This window comes from Bubalus kerabau, chromosome 19, assembly GCF_029407905.1.
Source record: "Bubalus kerabau isolate K-KA32 ecotype Philippines breed swamp buffalo chromosome 19, PCC_UOA_SB_1v2, whole genome shotgun sequence".
In the NCBI taxonomy this organism is placed as follows: domain Eukaryota; kingdom Metazoa; phylum Chordata; class Mammalia; order Artiodactyla; family Bovidae; genus Bubalus; species Bubalus kerabau.
In genome coordinates, this window is record NC_073642.1 from 42,144,807 (window position 1) to 42,163,158 (window position 18,352).

General features: G+C 39.8%; 2 protein-coding genes across 5 annotated transcripts in view; one reads left to right on the top strand and one right to left on the bottom strand.

Annotated features, from left to right (window-relative positions):
• Nucleotides 1-9,566, bottom strand: part of STRN3 (striatin 3) — a 105,808-nt gene extending 96,242 nt beyond the window's left edge. For all 4 annotated transcript variants that reach the window (XM_055556101.1, XM_055556099.1, XM_055556100.1 and 1 more), the window contains exon 1: nt 9,080-9,566. In XM_055556101.1, the coding sequence (XP_055412076.1) occupies nt 9,080-9,361 (282 nt within the window). In that variant the 5' untranslated portion in view covers nt 9,362-9,566. The remainder of the gene's footprint in view (nt 1-9,079) is intronic.
• The window catches only part of AP4S1 (adaptor related protein complex 4 subunit sigma 1), a 51,339-nt gene continuing 41,367 nt past the window's right edge, over nt 8,381-18,352 (top strand). Inside the window, exons 1-2 of the mRNA XM_055556105.1 lie at nt 8,381-8,439; nt 8,674-8,954. The gene's annotated coding sequence lies outside the window, so the exon portion shown is untranslated. The remainder of the gene's footprint in view (nt 8,440-8,673; nt 8,955-18,352) is intronic.

Here is an 18,352-nt window from a genome sequence, read left to right on the forward strand (position 1 = left end):
CTTTTGAGTTCTTCTTCACTTTCTGCCATAAGGGTAGTGTCATCTGCATATCTGAGGTTATTGATATTTCTCCCGGCAATCTTGATTCCAGCTTGTGTTTCTTCCAGTCCAGCATTTCTCATGATGTACTCTGCATGTAAGTTAAATAAACTGGGTGACAATATACAGCCTTGACATACTCCTTTTCCTATTTGGAACCAGTCTGTGGTTCCATGTCCAGTTCTAACTGTTGCTTCCTGACCTGCATACAGATTTCTCAAGAGGCAGATCAGGTGGTCTGGTATTCCCATCTCTTTCAGAATTTTCCACAGTTCATTGTGATGCACACAGTCAAAGGCTTTGGCATAGTCAAGAAAGCAGAAATAGATGTTTTTCTGGAACTCTCTTGCTTTTTCCATGATCCAGCGGATGTTGGCAATTTGATCTCTGATTCCTCTGCCTTTTCTAGGGCAGTGAAAAATCACTGTTTACCATAAAAATGGATGCATGGGATTATATATTTGTCAAATCCCGAAGAATACACAGGACAGAAAATGAACCCTAATGTAAACTACGGACTTTAGTTGATACTGTTGGGTTCATCAATTTTAACAAATGTACCACACCAGTAAAGCTTCTAATGTTAGGGGAGGTTTTGATGGGCAAGGTGTTATATGGAAACTGTACTTTCAGCTAAATTTTGCTATAAAGCCAAAATTGCCCTAAAAACTAAAGTCTAAACAAAAAAACAAAACAAAAAAAAAAGTCTAAACAAAATTGATCTAAAAACTAAACTATGAGAGAGAAAGAAAACACAACTTGCAAAAAAAAAAAAGAAAAAAAAAACAATTAAAAGGCATTTTTTTTTAAATGCTTTTTTAATAAGAAAAATACATTTCAAAGTTGAAAAAAAGTAACAGAGGCCCTGGAATCCTCGTGCATTGCTGGTAGGCAAGCAAATGAGGCAGTCACATTGGAAAACATTTTGGCAGGTTCCTCAAAAAAGTTGAACATGACCTAGCAATTCCATTCCTAGGTATATAATAGGAGGACTGAAAACATATATTCACACAAAAACTTGTGCATATATGTTAGTAAAAAGTGTAACAGAAACACTCAAATATCCACCAACTGACAGACACAATGTAGTATATCCATACAATAGAATATTATTCAGCCATAATAAGAAATACTGTACTGTTATCTGCTACACGTGGTTGAATCTTGAAAACATTTCCTGAAGTGAAAGAATCTATTCACAAGCTATATACTGTGATTCCTTTTATATACAGTGTCCAGAATAGGCAAATCCTTGAGATATAAAAATCATTCTTATAGAGACAGAAATTAGTGATTGCCAATGGAAAGGGGAAATTGGGACTAATTGCTAATAGGGACTAACTGCTAAACTGCATTCATTTGCATGTGATAAAAATGTTTTGAGGTTACAGAGTGATGATGAAGACACAACATAGTCATATACTAAAAACCACAGAAATGTAGTCAATCTTCTGTATCCACAGGTTCTGCATCCAGTCGATTCAACCAACTGTGCATGGAATATACTCAGAAAAAAAAAAACTTCAGAAAGTTCCAAAAATCAAAACTTATTCAATTTGCAACTTCAGGCAACTATTTACATTGTATTTACAACTACTTACATTGTATTAGGTATTCTAAGTAATTTAGAAGTAATTTAAAGTTATAGGAAGAATATACAAATATACTATTTTTTATAAAGGACTTCAGAATCCAGAGATAGAGGGGCAAGGTGGGTGTGGGAGTCCTGGAACCACTCACTTCATAGATACTGCGGGACAAGTGTGAATTATATTGCAATTTCGTTTTTTAAGAACTTAGGGTGGCCCTAATGGATGAATGTTACCAAGTTACTTAGCATCAAGAGCTAACATCAGGAAAGATGTTTTGTGCTTTACTGACAGAAGACCTCATCACCAGCTGTGACATATTCTCATCCTCTAAGACCCCACCAAAGAAGAAGAAAATAAGCCAGTTTGGATCAAGCCCCTATATCCAACTAACTAAATTACAGGGGAAAACAAACAGGACAATGGAATGTGTTAAACTGTATTAGGGAAGCATGCAGCAAAACACAGACTCTGGGAATCTTTACAGGACCAAAGACTGATTTCTTCAACAGAAAGTAGCAAGGAAAAGGAAGAAAGATGGAGGGGGTGGTTCCAATCACAATGTGTTATTTGGATCCTGATTCAAACAAACTGTTCAAAGACAAGTGTTAAAACTAGTATTCAAACAGCAGGTATTTGATAATATTAAGAAATTACTCATTTTTATTAATAATTTGGTGATGCAACTACAATTCTCTTTTAAAGTCCTTATCTTGTAGATATATACTGAAATATGCACGGATGAAATTGCATGTTTCTGGGATTTGCTTCCAAATAATTTGGGACAGGGTAGTGGACAGAAGTATAAGTAAAATAAGACTAGTCATGAGTTGTTACTGAGTGATGAGTGACAAGTTTATGGGTGGTCACAGATAACTATATATATGTTTTTTGGTATTTATTTTTCACTATGCTGGGTCTTCACTGCTTTGCTATGGCTTTCTCTAGTGGTGAACGGGGGCACCTCTTCGTTGCCAGCTTCTGGGCTTCTCACTGCGGTGGTTTCTCTTGTTCCAGAGCACGGTCTCTAGGAGCGAGGGCTTCAGTAGTTGTGGTGCACAGGCTCAACTGCTCTGCAGCATGGCTTAATATTCCCAGACCAGGGACTGAACCCACGTTCGCTGCATTGGCAGGCAGAGTCTTATCCACTGCACCACTAGGGAAGTCCTGATAACTGTTATTTTTGAATTTGTTTAAAACTCTCCATCATCTTTAAAAATTAAAGCAAGAGTATATATAATCCAATCATACTTACAATATAAAGGATAAACTCTTTAAGAGAGGAGCATATATGGAGGAAAAGTGCTAGATTTCTCCAGAGAAATCACGCAGAAGGAACATTCTGAACTAAAACAATGGTAGTAAAGGAATTATAAGCACGGATTAAATCAGGGTTATTTCCTCAGGTCAGTAGCTAGGCTTCAAAGATATTAAAAGCCAAAAAAATTTGTTTTTTAACTAGAAAAAGCTCCAAAGCTTTCAGTCTATATGCAAAGAAGACTATTTCCAAAAAATTAACAATCACTAAATTAAAATACATGTATTAGGCTACTGAGACTATCTATATTAAATAGTCCCTTGAATCACTATAGTAAAGTTCACACGTCCAGTGAAGATCTTTCCTGCTTCAGAACTTCTTCTAATGCTGTTGTTTTCCTCTGGAATACTCATACTTGAGATCTAAAAGTATCCATATCCCCATAGAGGCTTCACAAAAATTAAATGAGTTATGGGTACATCACACGAAATGCTGGGCTGGATGACTCACAAGCTGGAATCAAGATTGTTGGGAAAAATATCAACAATCTCAGATATACAGATGATATCACTTTAATGGCAGAAAGTGAAGAACTAAAGAGTCTCTTAATGAAAGTGAAAAAGTTGGCTTAAAACTCAACATTCAAAAAATGAAGATCACGGTATCTGGTCATATCATTTCACGGCAAATAGATGGGGAAAAATTGGAAACAGTGACAAATTTCATATTACTGAGCTCCAAAATCAACATGGACAGTGACTGCAGCCACAAAATTAAAAGACACTTGCTCCTTGGAAGAAAACCTATGACAAACCTAGACTGAGTATTAAAAAGCAGAGATATCACTCTGCCAAGAGGCCCATATAGTGAAAGCTATGGTTTTTCCAGTAGTCATGTATGGATGTGAGAGTTGGGCCATAAAGAAGGCTGAGCACTGAAGAATTAATGCTTTCCAACTGTGGTGCCGGAGAAAACTTGGGAGTCCCTTGGACAGCAAGGAGATCAAACCAGTCAATCTTAAAGGAAATCAACCCTGAATATTCACCGTAAGGACTAACGCTGAAAAAAAAAAAAAAAAAAGGACTAACGCTGAAGCTCCGATACTTCAGCCACCTAATACAAACAGCTGACTCACTGGAAAAACCCTAATACTGGGAAAGACTGAGGGCAAGAGGAGAAGCGGGTAACAGAGGATGAAATGGCTGGATGGCATCACTGACTCAATGGACATGAGTTTGAGCAAACCTTGGGAGATAGTGAAGGACACGGAAGCCTGGCATGCTGCAGTTCATGGGGTTGCAGAGTTGGACACAACTTAGTGACTGAAAACAAACAACAACCTATGTATTAACTTAAAATAATTCTTGGCATATAAAAACTGCTCAATAATTGCTTAGTGAAAGCTCACTATCTACAACGGTTTCCCATTATATTTATTTTCTCAACATCCTGTTAATTTCTGATTTATCACATTTTATTATATCTAGAGTACAATCTCCAACAGCAGCAAGTTCCTTGCTTCATACATCATTATATATCCAGTACATAGCACAAAGTTAACACTCAAATATATTCACTGAATAGTCATACTAGAATCAATAAACCCAAAGACTCAACATTTTTAGAAGAACCTACTGATCTCTTTAGCATCTACCAATGGGAAGGATGATAATAAACATTAACAAAAACAGGGAATAAAGGAGAATGATCAAGTTAAGTGCGCCTCGGTGGGGGGGAAGAGGCAGGCATTTGAGATGAAATAAATAATGGATGTATTGAATCTGAAGCAGACAATTTACACAGAAAGTTAGAAATATTTCTGAGATATCTGAAAGTCAAAGATACAGTAGTAACTAACAACATGGCTTCCAGAGGCAGCCTGCCTAGGTTTAAATTCCAGCTCTGCTACTCTTAGATTACTTAACCTCTGGGCCCAAAAGCCTAGCGTCAAACTAAACAAAATAACAAGAGAAACCAACTGTACCCAACTCATTGGGTTTTTAGGATTTAAGGACTAAATACTAAAGCACTGGAATAACACTTAGCAAAAGCAAACAAGCAAACAAACAAACAAACAAAAAAAAACCCACTCTGTATTTCTGTAAAAAGAACCAGAAACCCAGGTAACAATAACTGAAACCAAAGTAGAAGAAACATATGAAGAAAGATGATAAGTAGATCAAAAGGAAAATAAGGGATTACAGAGTAGTGGCCAAAGAAAAGGATTTTGAGGAAGACCCGTCAACAGCAGAAAGTGCTGGTTAAGTACTTATGATCTGTAAGAAGGCAGCAAGATTTGGCAATTTGAAGGTCAACCACCGACAGAAAAAAGTGTCCTATTAAGCTCAGTCGGGAGTAATGAGACAATAGAGCAAAAAGATTATACAGGATTAAAAAGTAAATAGAGAAAAGAATTATATATTAATGGTCCCCAGACTTTTTGTTTCCAAGACTTAAAAAACAGGGAGAATATGACATAAGATTATGGACTTTTAATTCTACCAAATAATTTTTGTTTTACTGTCACCATCATTTGAAATAGAAAAAGTGCATAACAACAAGACTTTATGAAGGCTGAAACTCTCAATAAAAGGAGTACTTTAATGAAAAATCTCTATATTGTTATTTTTTTTGTAATTTCATAGTAGATTCACAAAAATTTTGTAATAAAAAAGGAACAGGATTTGCAAATCATTATTCTAGACTATCCAAAGGAAACTCTGACAATAATAGATTAGAAGAGAAACACCTACTGCCCCCAATTCAAGAGGAAGAAATCAAGTTATGTCCGAGAGAAATATCTCCTATTAAGATCTTTAAGTGGCAATATCTGTCTAGTTATCACAAATCTGTATGCCAGAGTATGCAAACACAAACGCTAAAAGTTTACATTTGCTGGAGAATTAGTAATTTTAGAATACAAATACCAGGACTATATCTTCTACCTATCACTTGTGTCATAACTAGACCTACCCATGTCATGGGGGCTTAATAAAACTCTTGAAACAGACTGCAGTGGTGCTGTATGTTGTTGTTTAGTTGCTAAGTCACGTGTGACTCTTTGTAACCCCGTGGACAGTTTCCCACTAGGCTCCTCTGTCCATGGGATTTCCCAGGCAAGAATACTGAAATAAGTTGCTATTTCCTTCTCCAGATGATCTTCCCCACCCAGGGATTGAACCCACATCTCTATAATAAACTGTAAGTCAGATTCTATTTCTACAAAAAATACCAAGACAATAAGAGCGGTTTCAAGAGTGGTGAGAAGACCAAAGGCTTTGGATTCAGATGAACCCAGATTCAAATCTGGGCTGCAATACTTACAGCTAGCAAACAGTTACTTACATTGTTGAAGTGTGTCTCCTAATCTGTAAAACAGGAATGGTATCAACCTCATCAGTTTAAAATACTGATGAAAGGGCAGTTCCATTCTATATAATATGAACTGGCTGAATCCTAAAAACAGTCCATTTTTTTTCCAATTCCTAGGCCAATTCAATCCAAATCTCTGGAAGATGAAACAGAGGCCTGCATATTAGGGGGGTTGGGGCAGAGGGGATTACCAGTGATTGTCAGTAGCACTCTCACTTAGAAATCACTGTCCTGGAGCCTTATTAACATAACAAAGCTTTTACCTGAGTCCCAGGTAAGGAACCGTCACAAAAATAAGAGTTTTAAGACATTCTTTGCTTTAGTTCCAATCTTCTAAGAAGGAACTTTATCCAAAGTTCCTTTTACAGAAAAGAGAACCAGACTGCAAAGTTTTAGTTTAAAAACCTTTCCAAAGCCAGGAAAAATAAAATCCACATTGAAAATTTACATCAAAAGGAGGTATACCTTAGTCTCTTGGTAGTCATTATTGAATAGTTTTAGTACTAAACACTTGATGTATAGATGAACAGTATATTCAAGGCTGTATACCAAATGATATGCAAGTTATCTTATTTCTATGTTATCTTTCTTAAATTAAGTCTAAGTTTACAGTTTAAATCTATTCATGCTTCACGTAAACTCTCCCAATACATTTTTCATACGTTTTAAAATGGACATCTCACAAGCATTCTTACTAAAGACTTTAGACATGTAAAACAAATTCAATATTCTAAATTAACTAAGTAGCCCAATAAAAGAGAAATATATAAACAAAAACACACAATCATGAACATTTTGTTCCAAAAGAATCAGTGTGAAATAATAAAAATTTCTGGGGGGGGGGGGAATCAAGAGTCTAGATAAACACCGAAGAACTTCTTCAAAGTAAGTAAACAAAAAGTTTAAAATGGCTATATCTGAACTAATGTGCCAACAACAGTAGATAGGCTGAAAGCAAGCAAGCAAAACAAATTTTCCTTAAAAGAATTCTGTCAAGAGGAGAATTAGAAGGCAAACCAAAAGCTAAGGTAAACAATATAGATCTCAAGTTGCATAGATTTGACTAATTCAGACACAAGTAAGACATTTTGTGAAGCTTACCAATGACTAATGCATTTACTAACTTAGAAAGTGTTTAAATTAAAGCTTTTCCACAACAGTACAAAGGTTATAAACACTGTATTAGGGACTGGTGAAGTATTATTTAGTGAGCCTAGGCTTCAGTGCATTTGTAAATGCAGTTTTCAAAAATAAATGCCTCACACTGAATATTGTTTGCACATGGTGTAATAGAAAGTTGTTCATCAAGAGAACTTTGTATGTCCCAGATATTTTAAAGCAGAGCACACACAAAAGAAACAACACTTGACATGTTATATTTTTAAAAGCCCAATAGTACATCAAAGCACTAAAACACTGAACGGCCAACCTGATAAAGTGAATTCACTTTTTGATAAAGTGTCAAAATATCTGCTTTTTTACTTTTTAAAAGTTTGACTTTCCCCATTTTGTAGAGACAAAAAGTCGACTGGTTCAATATCAAACTGAAGATGTATGTATTTGTTTGAGGACAACCCTTTTAAGCTAATGCAATCTTCTTTCAACACTACATTTCCCTAATCATTCACCCCAGACAAATATGACATGTGTATCAGCGAACAAATACCACATACACTCTAAATATACAGCAGTCTGAAGAACAGGTGCAGCACTATTTACATGCATGCTTTTTTCCTTCTAAGCCTAACTTTGCCTTGGAAAGTGATTTTAAAATAAACACAAACATGCGAAAGAGCTGAACAATCCTTTTAAATGTAGCTCTTCTGAAATCCAAGACATAAGCTCTTAAACTACCAACATCTTCCAAAAGTTAGGTGAACCAGTATCTCAAAAGTTTCACCTTAAGACCGAGTCCGGCTCAATTATGAAGGTTCCTAACGATATTTAACTCTGCTGCCCCTGTGCGAGCTGGTAATATGAAACAAATACGTTTTACTCCAAGCTAACATTAAATCTTTTCTCAATCGTTTCCTCAAGACGGCACAGATAGTCTGGTTTGGCTTTTCGTGTGTAAAGACGGGAACTGAGGAGGGGAAGGCCTGGTGAAGAGTACTTTAAAAGAAAAAGTACAGAGCAGCGTTGATGAGTCAGTCACTAAGGACGAACTCAAAGGGAATCGAAGTGAATAAGGCAGCATCCCAGGTAAAAAGGTACTTAAAAGTTGGCGGTAGGAAATGAAAACTTCATTGGTCAGCCGCAAGCCATTGTGAGCGGCAGCAGCCCTGGAAAGAAGCGTGGCTGTCAAAGAGTAAGGGCTCCCAACTCCGGGGGAGGGGGGGGCAGTCATGCCAAATCGGAAACAGGGGGGTGATCCGGGAAAAGGTGGTAAAATCCCCAACCCAGTCCCTCTCCTAGGGTTCTCCATCTTAAGAGGCACAAACAGGAGCCAGCGCAGTGCCCGACAGCCCCACGCCGGATTCTCCCACAGAGAGGAACTCGGCCCCAAACCCCGGAGGCCCGCGCAGAACGCCTCCGGAGGAGCCCCCGCAGACGCCATACTAAAAGCCAAAATGGCTGCTCCAAGGAAGCCCGCACCGCGCAGCCAGTGAGGTCTGGGTAACAAGCTTCTGCGGGAAAGGGGGAGGGGGGTTCTAGGAAGAGCCGTCTCCAGGACTATCGCCCCCCGAGCCGCACAGGTAGGTTCCTCTCGGTCTCCCAAGGCCTCGAGTTCCGAATAAGGGGAGTCCCGGCCCCACCCCCCCACCCCCGGCCGGGAACCCAGCCGCCGCAGCCGTCCCGCATACCGACCCCAGCGAGGTACCTGTAGTTCGGCCCGCTCCACCTCCCAGTGCGCCCGCTCCATCTCGAACCGAGCCCACTCGTGCTGGATGTAGTGCAGGATCCCTGGGATAGTGTATTGCTGCGGCCGGGACAGCTCGGGGCCTGCCGCGGGACCCGCTCCCTCGGCGGCCGGAGGACCCCCGCCGCCCGCCGCTCCATTCCCCCCTGGCGAAAGGCTCATGTTCCCCCCGGGTCCTTGCTGCTGCCGTGGAGGGGACGCCATCGCCGGGCCGCCACCACCGCCTCCGGCGAGCTCGTCCATTGTGTGTGGGGCCCCGGCCGGGGCGCAGGGCGAGACGCCGACGGCTGGGGGAAGGGCCGGAGAGGGTGGCCCCGCGCTAGCGGCGGGGCGGAGGCCGGCAGAGAGAGGGGCAGGGAGGGGGTCGTTGCTGTATGCCTGCCGTGGGTCAGAGCAGGGAGCTGCCGGCCGCCGCCATTACAGTCCCTCCTCCATCTGCCCGTCTCACTCACTCACTTTAGGGGAAGGGGGGGCCGCGGCGGGAGTGGGAAGCGGGGGCAGGGTTGGGAAGGGGATAGACGTAGGGCCGCCGCTCCCGCGCGGCATGCTGGGTAGAGAACGCCGATGCCGCCGCTCGCCTACTAGCCAAATAGAGTCTGGCCTCACCCTACGCAGGCGTACTGAGAACGCAGTCGGCCTGCCGTTAGAGGCGGAGAAAGCTTGGCCCCGCCCCTAGGCCAGCCCCCAGGCTCGGCGGAGGTGTCTGGTGGCCGCGACCGGATTGTGGGTCACCGACTCCGACATTTGGGAGGGAGTCGGTTTCTGCCTTCCCAGGAGTGGGTTTCCCTCGCTCAGTCAACCCCCTCAGCGCCGTTTCCCACTCAAGAGTCTCAGCGGCGCTCCTGCATTCGGAGTTGGGTTTTAACCTGAGTGGTCCTTCTAGCCGGCCGCAGCCGGTCCCGGATTCTTGACGTTTCTTTTGCATTCCTTGCGTGTTTCTGGCAGTCCCAGAGGATCGGGCCTCTTTCTCTGCTTGTCACCCGCTTTTTCTCTGGTTTCCTAGCACCAGTCAGTTCCCGGGGCTTTGGGGACGTTCTCTTTTGACAAATAGCCCAGATCCTCCAGGAAGTGAAGATTGATTCCCTGTCTCCGGGCTCTGGTTCCAAAGTCTGTGCTCCCAGTCGCAAGTTGCAGCATGTACCACTTTGCCTCCCTGGTTTCCAATTCTGGGGTGGGTTGTGTTTGGGGCGTTTGAGAGAGGAGCAGGAGTCATTTTTCTCTTGGGAGAAGGGGAGGTGAAAAACTTTAGATCTTGATAATGGGTAGAGGGAGAAAGAAAACTTAAAGGAGGCTGATTAACAGACGTTGTAGAAGTGAATGGGCTCACAAATACTGTCATACATAGCAGAATCTTCTTTTATAATTTATTTATTTTAATTGGAGGCTAATTACTTTACAATATTGTAGTGGTTTTGCCATACATTGACATGAATCAGCCATGGGTGTACATATGTTCCCCATCCTGAGCCCCCCTCCCACCACCCTCCCCATCCCATCCCTCTGGGTCATCCCAGTCCACCAGCCCCAAGCACCCTGTCTCATGCATTGAACCTGGACTGGTGATCTGTTTCACATATGATAATATACATGTTTCAATGCTATTCTCTCAAATCATCCCACCCTCGCCTTCTCCCACAGAGTCCAAAAGACTGTTCTATACATCTGTGTCTCTTTTGCTGTCTTGCATATAGGGTTGTCGTTGCCATCTTTCTAAATTCCATATATATGCGTTAGTATACTGTATTGGTGTTTTTCTTTCTGGCTTACTTCACTCTGTATAATAGGCTCCAGTTTCATCCACCTCATTAGAACTGATTCAAATGTATTCTTTTTAATGGCTGAGTAATAGTCCCTTGTGTATATGTACCAGGGCTTTCTTATCCATTCCTCTGCTGATGGACATCTAGGTTGCTTCCATGTCCAGGCTATTATAAACAGTTCATAGCAGAATCTTTTGATGGAAATAGAAAATAAGAGCATTGTGAAGACAAAATCCTAGATGAGTGGCTAAAAATGTTTTTCTTGGTTGTTTGAGTGAATATAATATACACATAAAAGACAAGGTTAATCTTTTTAAGTACTATAATATGTGTTTTTGTGTGCTTAGGTTGCCAGGAAACATTCTTAATGAACTAGTAAGCTTCTAAAAGTTAATGTAGCTAATAATCATTTGGTTAAAAAATAGGACAAAAATATTTAACAACTTAAGAGAAAAGATTCATTAATTACAGCTGTGCCAGGAAATCGCATATAAAATTCACTGCATTATTTTTTTTTCTTCTCTACTACCAATAAAATTTTCACGACCATTTAGAGTGTAATTCAGAGATAAAGTGATACATCTTGTTTTGTCATGTCTGCTTTACTGCTATTATTGTTTAATGGAAAGCAGATTGGACTTCTTACCCTTGCTGCCATATTTTATTTATATATGAAATAAGGTCTGAGATCACAGCATTAAGAACTATCTCTCCATTTTATAGCAACTAACATACAACTAGCTTATTCAATCTTGTTCTTTTTCAAGGGGCCTCATAGCAGGTAAAAAGTTAACAAACACTATACTGCCTCAAGACCTATTATACACCAAAAGGAATTTGTGAGAAGATGTGGCTGACCTCTCTTACATTGGCATCAAAAAAAGAGGAATATACCCACTAACATTTCCTGATTGTACATCAAGCTCAAATAAAGACTGGGTTTATATTTTTCCTCCTCACCCACCTTCAGAACAACAAACTTACTTCTATTACCCATCCTGTTAAGTGGCACTGCATTCAAACCTGAGGCCTGGCAGTCCTTCATTCTAGTACCTTCCAATCCCTTTCTCAGTATTATCTTATATCTCTCCCATTATCTTCATACATGTCTTAATTTAAACCTTTCCACCTCTACTCTTTACCCACTTTCCACTACCACTGATGTCTGAGTGATCTTCAAAAGGTAGGTCTGATCCTGTCATTCCCTGGTTACACTGTATTAATGATGACCAAATTTAGAATAAAGCCCAAATTTTAGCATAGCATTTAAAAGTCCATCTTATGGCCTAATCTACCATCACATCATCATGGTACCCCATTCTTCTCTCCAGCTGAACTGCACCATTTTGAGTTCTGAAAATGTATTACGCTGTTTCATTTCCAAGAATTTAATACATGCTGTACCCAACTGGCTTTCCTTCCCATCTTCCTTCAAAACTCAAATATTTCCTCCTCCAAGAAGCTTATTATTTAGAGACCCTATCTTAGTAATAGTATCCCATGCTGAACTCCTAATACTCACTACATTTATTTATTTATTTATTTTTAAAATTAATTTATTTTAATTGGAAGCTAATTACTTTACAATATTGTGGTGATTTTTACTATACATTGGCGTGAATCAGCCGTGGGTGTACACGTGTCCCCCATCCTGAACATCCCTCCCATCTCCCTCCTCATCCCATTCCTCTGGGTTGTCCCAGTGCACTGGCTTTGAGTGCCCTGTTTCATGCATGGAAGTTGGACTGGTCATATGTTTTACATATGATAATATACATGTTTCAATGCTATTCTCTCAAATCATCCCACCCTCGCCTTTTCCCTCAGAGTCCAAAAGTCTGTTCTTTGTATCTGTGTCTCTTTTGCAGTTTTGCATATAGGGTCGTCGTTACCATCTTTCTAAATTCCATATATATATGCATTAATATACTGTATTGATGTTTTTCTTTTTTACTTCACTGTGTATAATAGGCTCCAGTTTCATCCACCTGATTAGAACTGATTCAAATGCATTCTTTTAAATAGCTGAGTAATATTCCATTGTGTATATGTACCACAGCTTTCTTATCCATTCGTCTGCCGATGGACATCTAAGTTGCTTCCATGTCCTAGCTATTGTAAACAGTGCTTTGATGAACCTTGGGGTACATGTGTCTCTTTCAGTTCTGGTTTCCACAGTGTATATGCCCAGCAGTGGGATTACTGGGTCATATGGCAGTTCTATTTCCAGTTTTTTAAGGAATCTCCACACTGTTCTCCATAGTGGCTGTACTAGTTTGCATTCCCACCAACAGTGTAAGAGGGTTCCCTTTTCTCCACACCCTCTCCAGCCTTTATTGTTTGTAGACTTTTTGATAGCAGCCATTCTGACTGGTGTGAGATGGTACCTCATAGTGGTTTTGATTTACATTTCTCTGATAATGAGTGATGTTGAGCATCTTTTCATGTGTTAGCTACCTGTATGTCTTTGTTGGAGAAATGTCTGTTTAGTTCTTTGGCCCATTTTTTGATTAGGTCGTTTATTTTTCTGGTATTGAGTTGCATGAACTGCTTGTATATTTTTGAAATTAATTGTCAGTTGCTTCATTTGCTCTTGTTTTCTCCCACTCTGAAGGCTGTCTTTTCACTTTGCTTATAGTTTCCTTCGAAGTGTAAAAGCTTTTAAGTTTAATTAGATCCCATTTGTTTATTTTTGCTTTTATTTCCATTACTCTGGGAGATGGGTCATAGAGGATCTTGCTGTGATTTATGTCACAGAGTGTTTTGCCTATGTTTTCCTCTAGGAGTTTTATAGTTTCTGGTCTTGCATTTAAATTGTTAATCCATTTTGAGTTTTTATTTTTGTGTATTGTGTTAGAAAGTGTTCTAGTTTTATTATTTTATAGATGGTTGACCAGTTTTCCCAACACCACTTGTTAAAGAGATTGTCTTTTCTCCATTTTATATTTTTGCCTCTTTTGTCAAAGATAAGGTGTACATAGGTGCATGGATTTATCTCTGGGCTTTCTAGTTTGTTCCATTGATCTATATTTCTGTCTTTGTGCCAGTACCATACTGTCTTGATGACTGTAGCTTTGTAGTATAGTCTGAAATCAGGCAGGTTGAGTCCTCCAGTTCCATTCTTCTTTCTCAAGATTACTTTGGCTATTTGAGGTTGTTTGTATTTCCATACAAATTGTGAAGGTATTTGTTCTAGTTCTCTGAAAAATACCATTGGTAGCTTGATCGGGATTGCATTAAATCTATAGATTGCTTTGGGTAGTATACTCATTTTCACTATATTGATTCTTCCAATCCATGAACATGGTACATTTCTCCATCTATTTGTGTCATCTTTGATTTCTTTCATCAGTGTTTTATAGTTTTCTATATATAGATCTTTTGTTTCTTTAGGTAGATTTATTCCTAAGTATTTTATTCTTTTCATTGCAATGGTGAATGGCATTGTTTCCTTAATTTCTGTTTTCCCATTGTTAGTGTATAGGAATGCAAGGAATTTCTGTATTAATTTTATATCCTGCAACTTTACCATATTCATTGACTATCTCTAGTAATTTTCTGGTGGTGTCTTTAGGGTTTTCTATGTAGAGGATCATGTCATCTGCAAACAGAGTTTTACTTCTTTTCCTATCTGGATTCCTTTTATTCTTTTTCTTCTCTGATTGCTGTGGCTAAAACTTCCAAAACTATGTTGAATAGTAGTGGTGAGAGTGGGCACCCTTGTCTTGTTTGTCAGTTCAAACTTGTTTGTCAGAACAAACCCTTGTCTTGTTCCTGACTTTGGGGGAAATGCTTTCAATTTTTCGCAGTTGAGGATAATGTTTGCTGTGGGTTTATCACATATGGCTTTTATTATGTTGAGGTATGTTCCTTCTATGCCTGCTTTCTGGGGAGTTTTTATCATAAATGGGTGTTAAATTTTTCCAAAGGCTTTCTCTGCATCTATTGAGATAATCATATGGTTTTTATCCTTCAATTTGTTAGTGTACGAGGTATTTAAGTTGTCTATATATGTATTCCTCAGTAACACTCATACTAAACACTGTGAAAGGAAGACCTGCACATACCAGGTACTATAAATCTTTACTTTTATATATATATATGTTTTTTTTTTAATTTCTGAATTGGCTGCTATTTTTCAGATACTCTTGTTAGTCCTTGGTGATGACTGAGAATCAGACAGACATAATCTCTGCCTTCACAGACTTTCCAGTCTAGTTTTAGGTAAATTACTTAGCACTAAGCTCTCTTACTTCCTCAAATTCTGGTCCAGATCTGTCTTAAAACTGTCTCTTGTGCTCTCTATTTGAAGAATTCCAGTTGAACTTCTCTATATTCACTTTGTCTATGGTTTCATAAATGTCCAAAATGCAGTCCTAAACCGTATTCTTCCCAGATCATAGTCATTTATCTGCAGATTGTAACCTCCTGGAGGGGCAGGACCTATGCCTCTATGCCTCTGTTGTTGATAATGGTACCCTCAGTACCTGGCACAGTGAAATCCCCAATAAATGTTTGATGAATAACATAAATTCAGACTGGACTTATGTAAATATTTTTTCTTCACCTCAATCATTTTTATCAGTTTTGCTACCATTGTACCAATTGTCTCTTGAGGTTCAATGACCAGAACTGTCCTGAGTACTAGTAGTAAAAGGCACAAAAATCATCTCCTCTTTTGGGAAAATATATTTTACACCATTAAGTAATGCTCAAAATTCTCCAAACCAGGCTTCAGCACTATGTGAACCGTGAACTTCCTGATGTTCAAGCTGGTTTTAGAAAAGGCAGAGGAACCAGAGATCAAATTGCCAACATCCGCTGGATCATGGAAAAAGCAAGAGAGTTCCAGAAAAACATCTATTTCTGCTTTCTTGACTATGCCAAAGCCTTTGACTGTGTGGATCACAAGAAACTGTGGAAAATTCTGAAAGAGATGGGAATACCAGACAACCTGATCTGCCTCTTGAGAAATCTGTATGCAGGTCAGGAAGCAACAGTTAGAACTGGACATGGAACAACAGACTGGTTCCAAATAGGAAAAGGAGTTCGTCAAGGCTGTTTATTGTCACCCTGTTTATTTAACTTATATGCAGAGTACATCATGAGAAACGCTGGACTGGAAGAAACACAAACTGGAATCAAGATTGCTGGGAGAAATATCAATAACCTCAGATATGCAGATGACACCACCCTTATGGGCAGAAAGTGAAGAGGAACTCAAAAGCCTCTTGATGAAAGTGAAAGTGGAGAGTGAAAAAGTTGGCTTAACGCTCAACATTCAGAAAACGAAGATCATGGCATCCGGTCCCACCACTTCATGGGAAATAGATGGGGAAACAGTGGAAACAGTGTCAGACTTTATTTTTCTGGGCTCCAAAATCACTGCAGATGGTGACTGCAGCCATGAAATTAAAAGACGCTTACTCCTTGGAAGAAAGTTATGACCAACCTAGATAGCATATTCAAAAGCAGAGATGTTACTTTGCCAACAAAGGTTCGTCTAGTCAAGGCTATGGTTTTTCCTGTGGTCATGGATGGATGTGAGAGTTGGACTGTGAAGAAGGCTGAGCGCCGAAGAATTGATGCTTTTGAACTGTGGTGTTGGAGAAGACTCTTGAGAGTCCCTTGGACTGCAAGGAGATCCAACCAGTCCATTCTGAAGGAGATCAGCCCTGGGATTTCTTTGGAAGGAATGATGCTAAAGCTGAAACTCCAGTCCTTTGGCCACCTCATGCGAAGAGTTGACTCATTGGAAAAGACTCTGATGCTGGGAGGGATTGGGGGCAGGAGGAGAAGGGGACGACAGAGGATGAGATGGCTGGATGGCATCACTGACTCGAAGGATGTGAGTCTCAGTGAACTCCGGGAGTTGGTGGTGGACAGGGAGGCCTGGTGTGCTGCAATTCATGGGGTCGCAAAGAGTCGGACACAACTGAGCAACTGATCTGATCTGATCTGATCTGATTGTGCTTTGTGTACATGGCTTCTGTGGACACTCTGCAGCAAGCTCCTAGAATCTTGGCCTCTGTAGGTAATAAGCTTTTCCAAGTTCACCTACAACTCACCTGACTGGAATGTCCTCCCTCAACTGTGGCTGAGTCATTTCCTGTCTTCAGTATCAACCTTTGAAACTTGCTATATGTTGTATCATTTCGTCAGTCTTGATCATCCCTCCTCCACTCCCATTGATTCTCCCAGTTTCAGCATACAGCTGCTGATTTTCAAGAATGGCTGCCTATTTATGTCCTTAGTCAATTTTGAATTTTAAGGGTCTTTTTTCCCCACTAGCTAATCTTAGACACCTGTGTGCTTATTACATCTGACCCAAAAGAGACTTGTCATATTAATATTTCATGTGCATATATCAGCAAAAGTATGTTAAGGAATTCTGGCTTTTAAAAAAATCAGAGTGGCCTACACTCAGATACCTTCTCCCTAATTACTGCAATACCTGATGTACAAAGTATTTTGACCCTGACTTGGAGAACTTTATAACCTCCTATAGTTACGGACCTGAACATCCAGTTTCATGCCTTGCTGGCTATGTACCTGACATCCGTCTAACAAAGAGCTCAGACTGGTTCACAGTCACTGGTCTAGTCATCTTTTTCCATCATCTGAAAAGATTGTGACAATATTCTTATCTCCATGAAGAGAGAAAGCGGAAATAAGAGTTCTGGGTCACTTCCACAGCTCTTGGTAGAATAGGAAGTGTTTCTACTCTTAGATCAGTGAGTGTACATGTTTATTTGAAAACAAAAAATAAAATTTTCTTTCACAATTCTGCCTCCTCCTGTCTTGTCAGTGGATTCAATATTTACTATCTCTGGCTCAGAAATTATTTGCACTTTTGAAATCACTTTTAAGGTAGTTTGGGGGTGATTCAGTAACTTGGGAAAATTGTATAGTATTTACATTTATAAATATAGACAACAAACCAGTATTAGAGCCTAGAGAAGGATCTTTGAGAAAAAAGTTGACATGTGTTCCAAAACCAAAAGAGCAAACTGCAGTGCAGAAGTAACAGAAAAGAAGGCAGCTTTGACCTGCACCATGGTTTAACCTGCATAAGATCAGATACCTACTTCTCATTAAAGCTGCTGCCTGTGGCTAGGAAAAGTATAAAAATATATGCACAATACTTGAACTATTCAAATATTTAGTGTATTGTGTGGAAAAGAAAAGGCAAAGCATCTTTGCAGATTATAGAAAGATAGGCATCAAAACGAGGAAATTCAGCATGCCATATAAAATTCCAATCCAGGTTCATCCCTGAATTGTCTCCCGGGTAATATGAGTCAGAAGGCAGTAGGCTGTGATAATACTGTATAATAGCTAACTCATAGAGATGTCAAAACTGAAGGGAAAAAAAAGGATTGCCAAGAACCCAGTTCCTCCTGAACGTTGGCTTAAAATGAAAGACCAGGTCTGTAAACATGAGAACCAGATGACAGGAAAGTGTGACAATGGG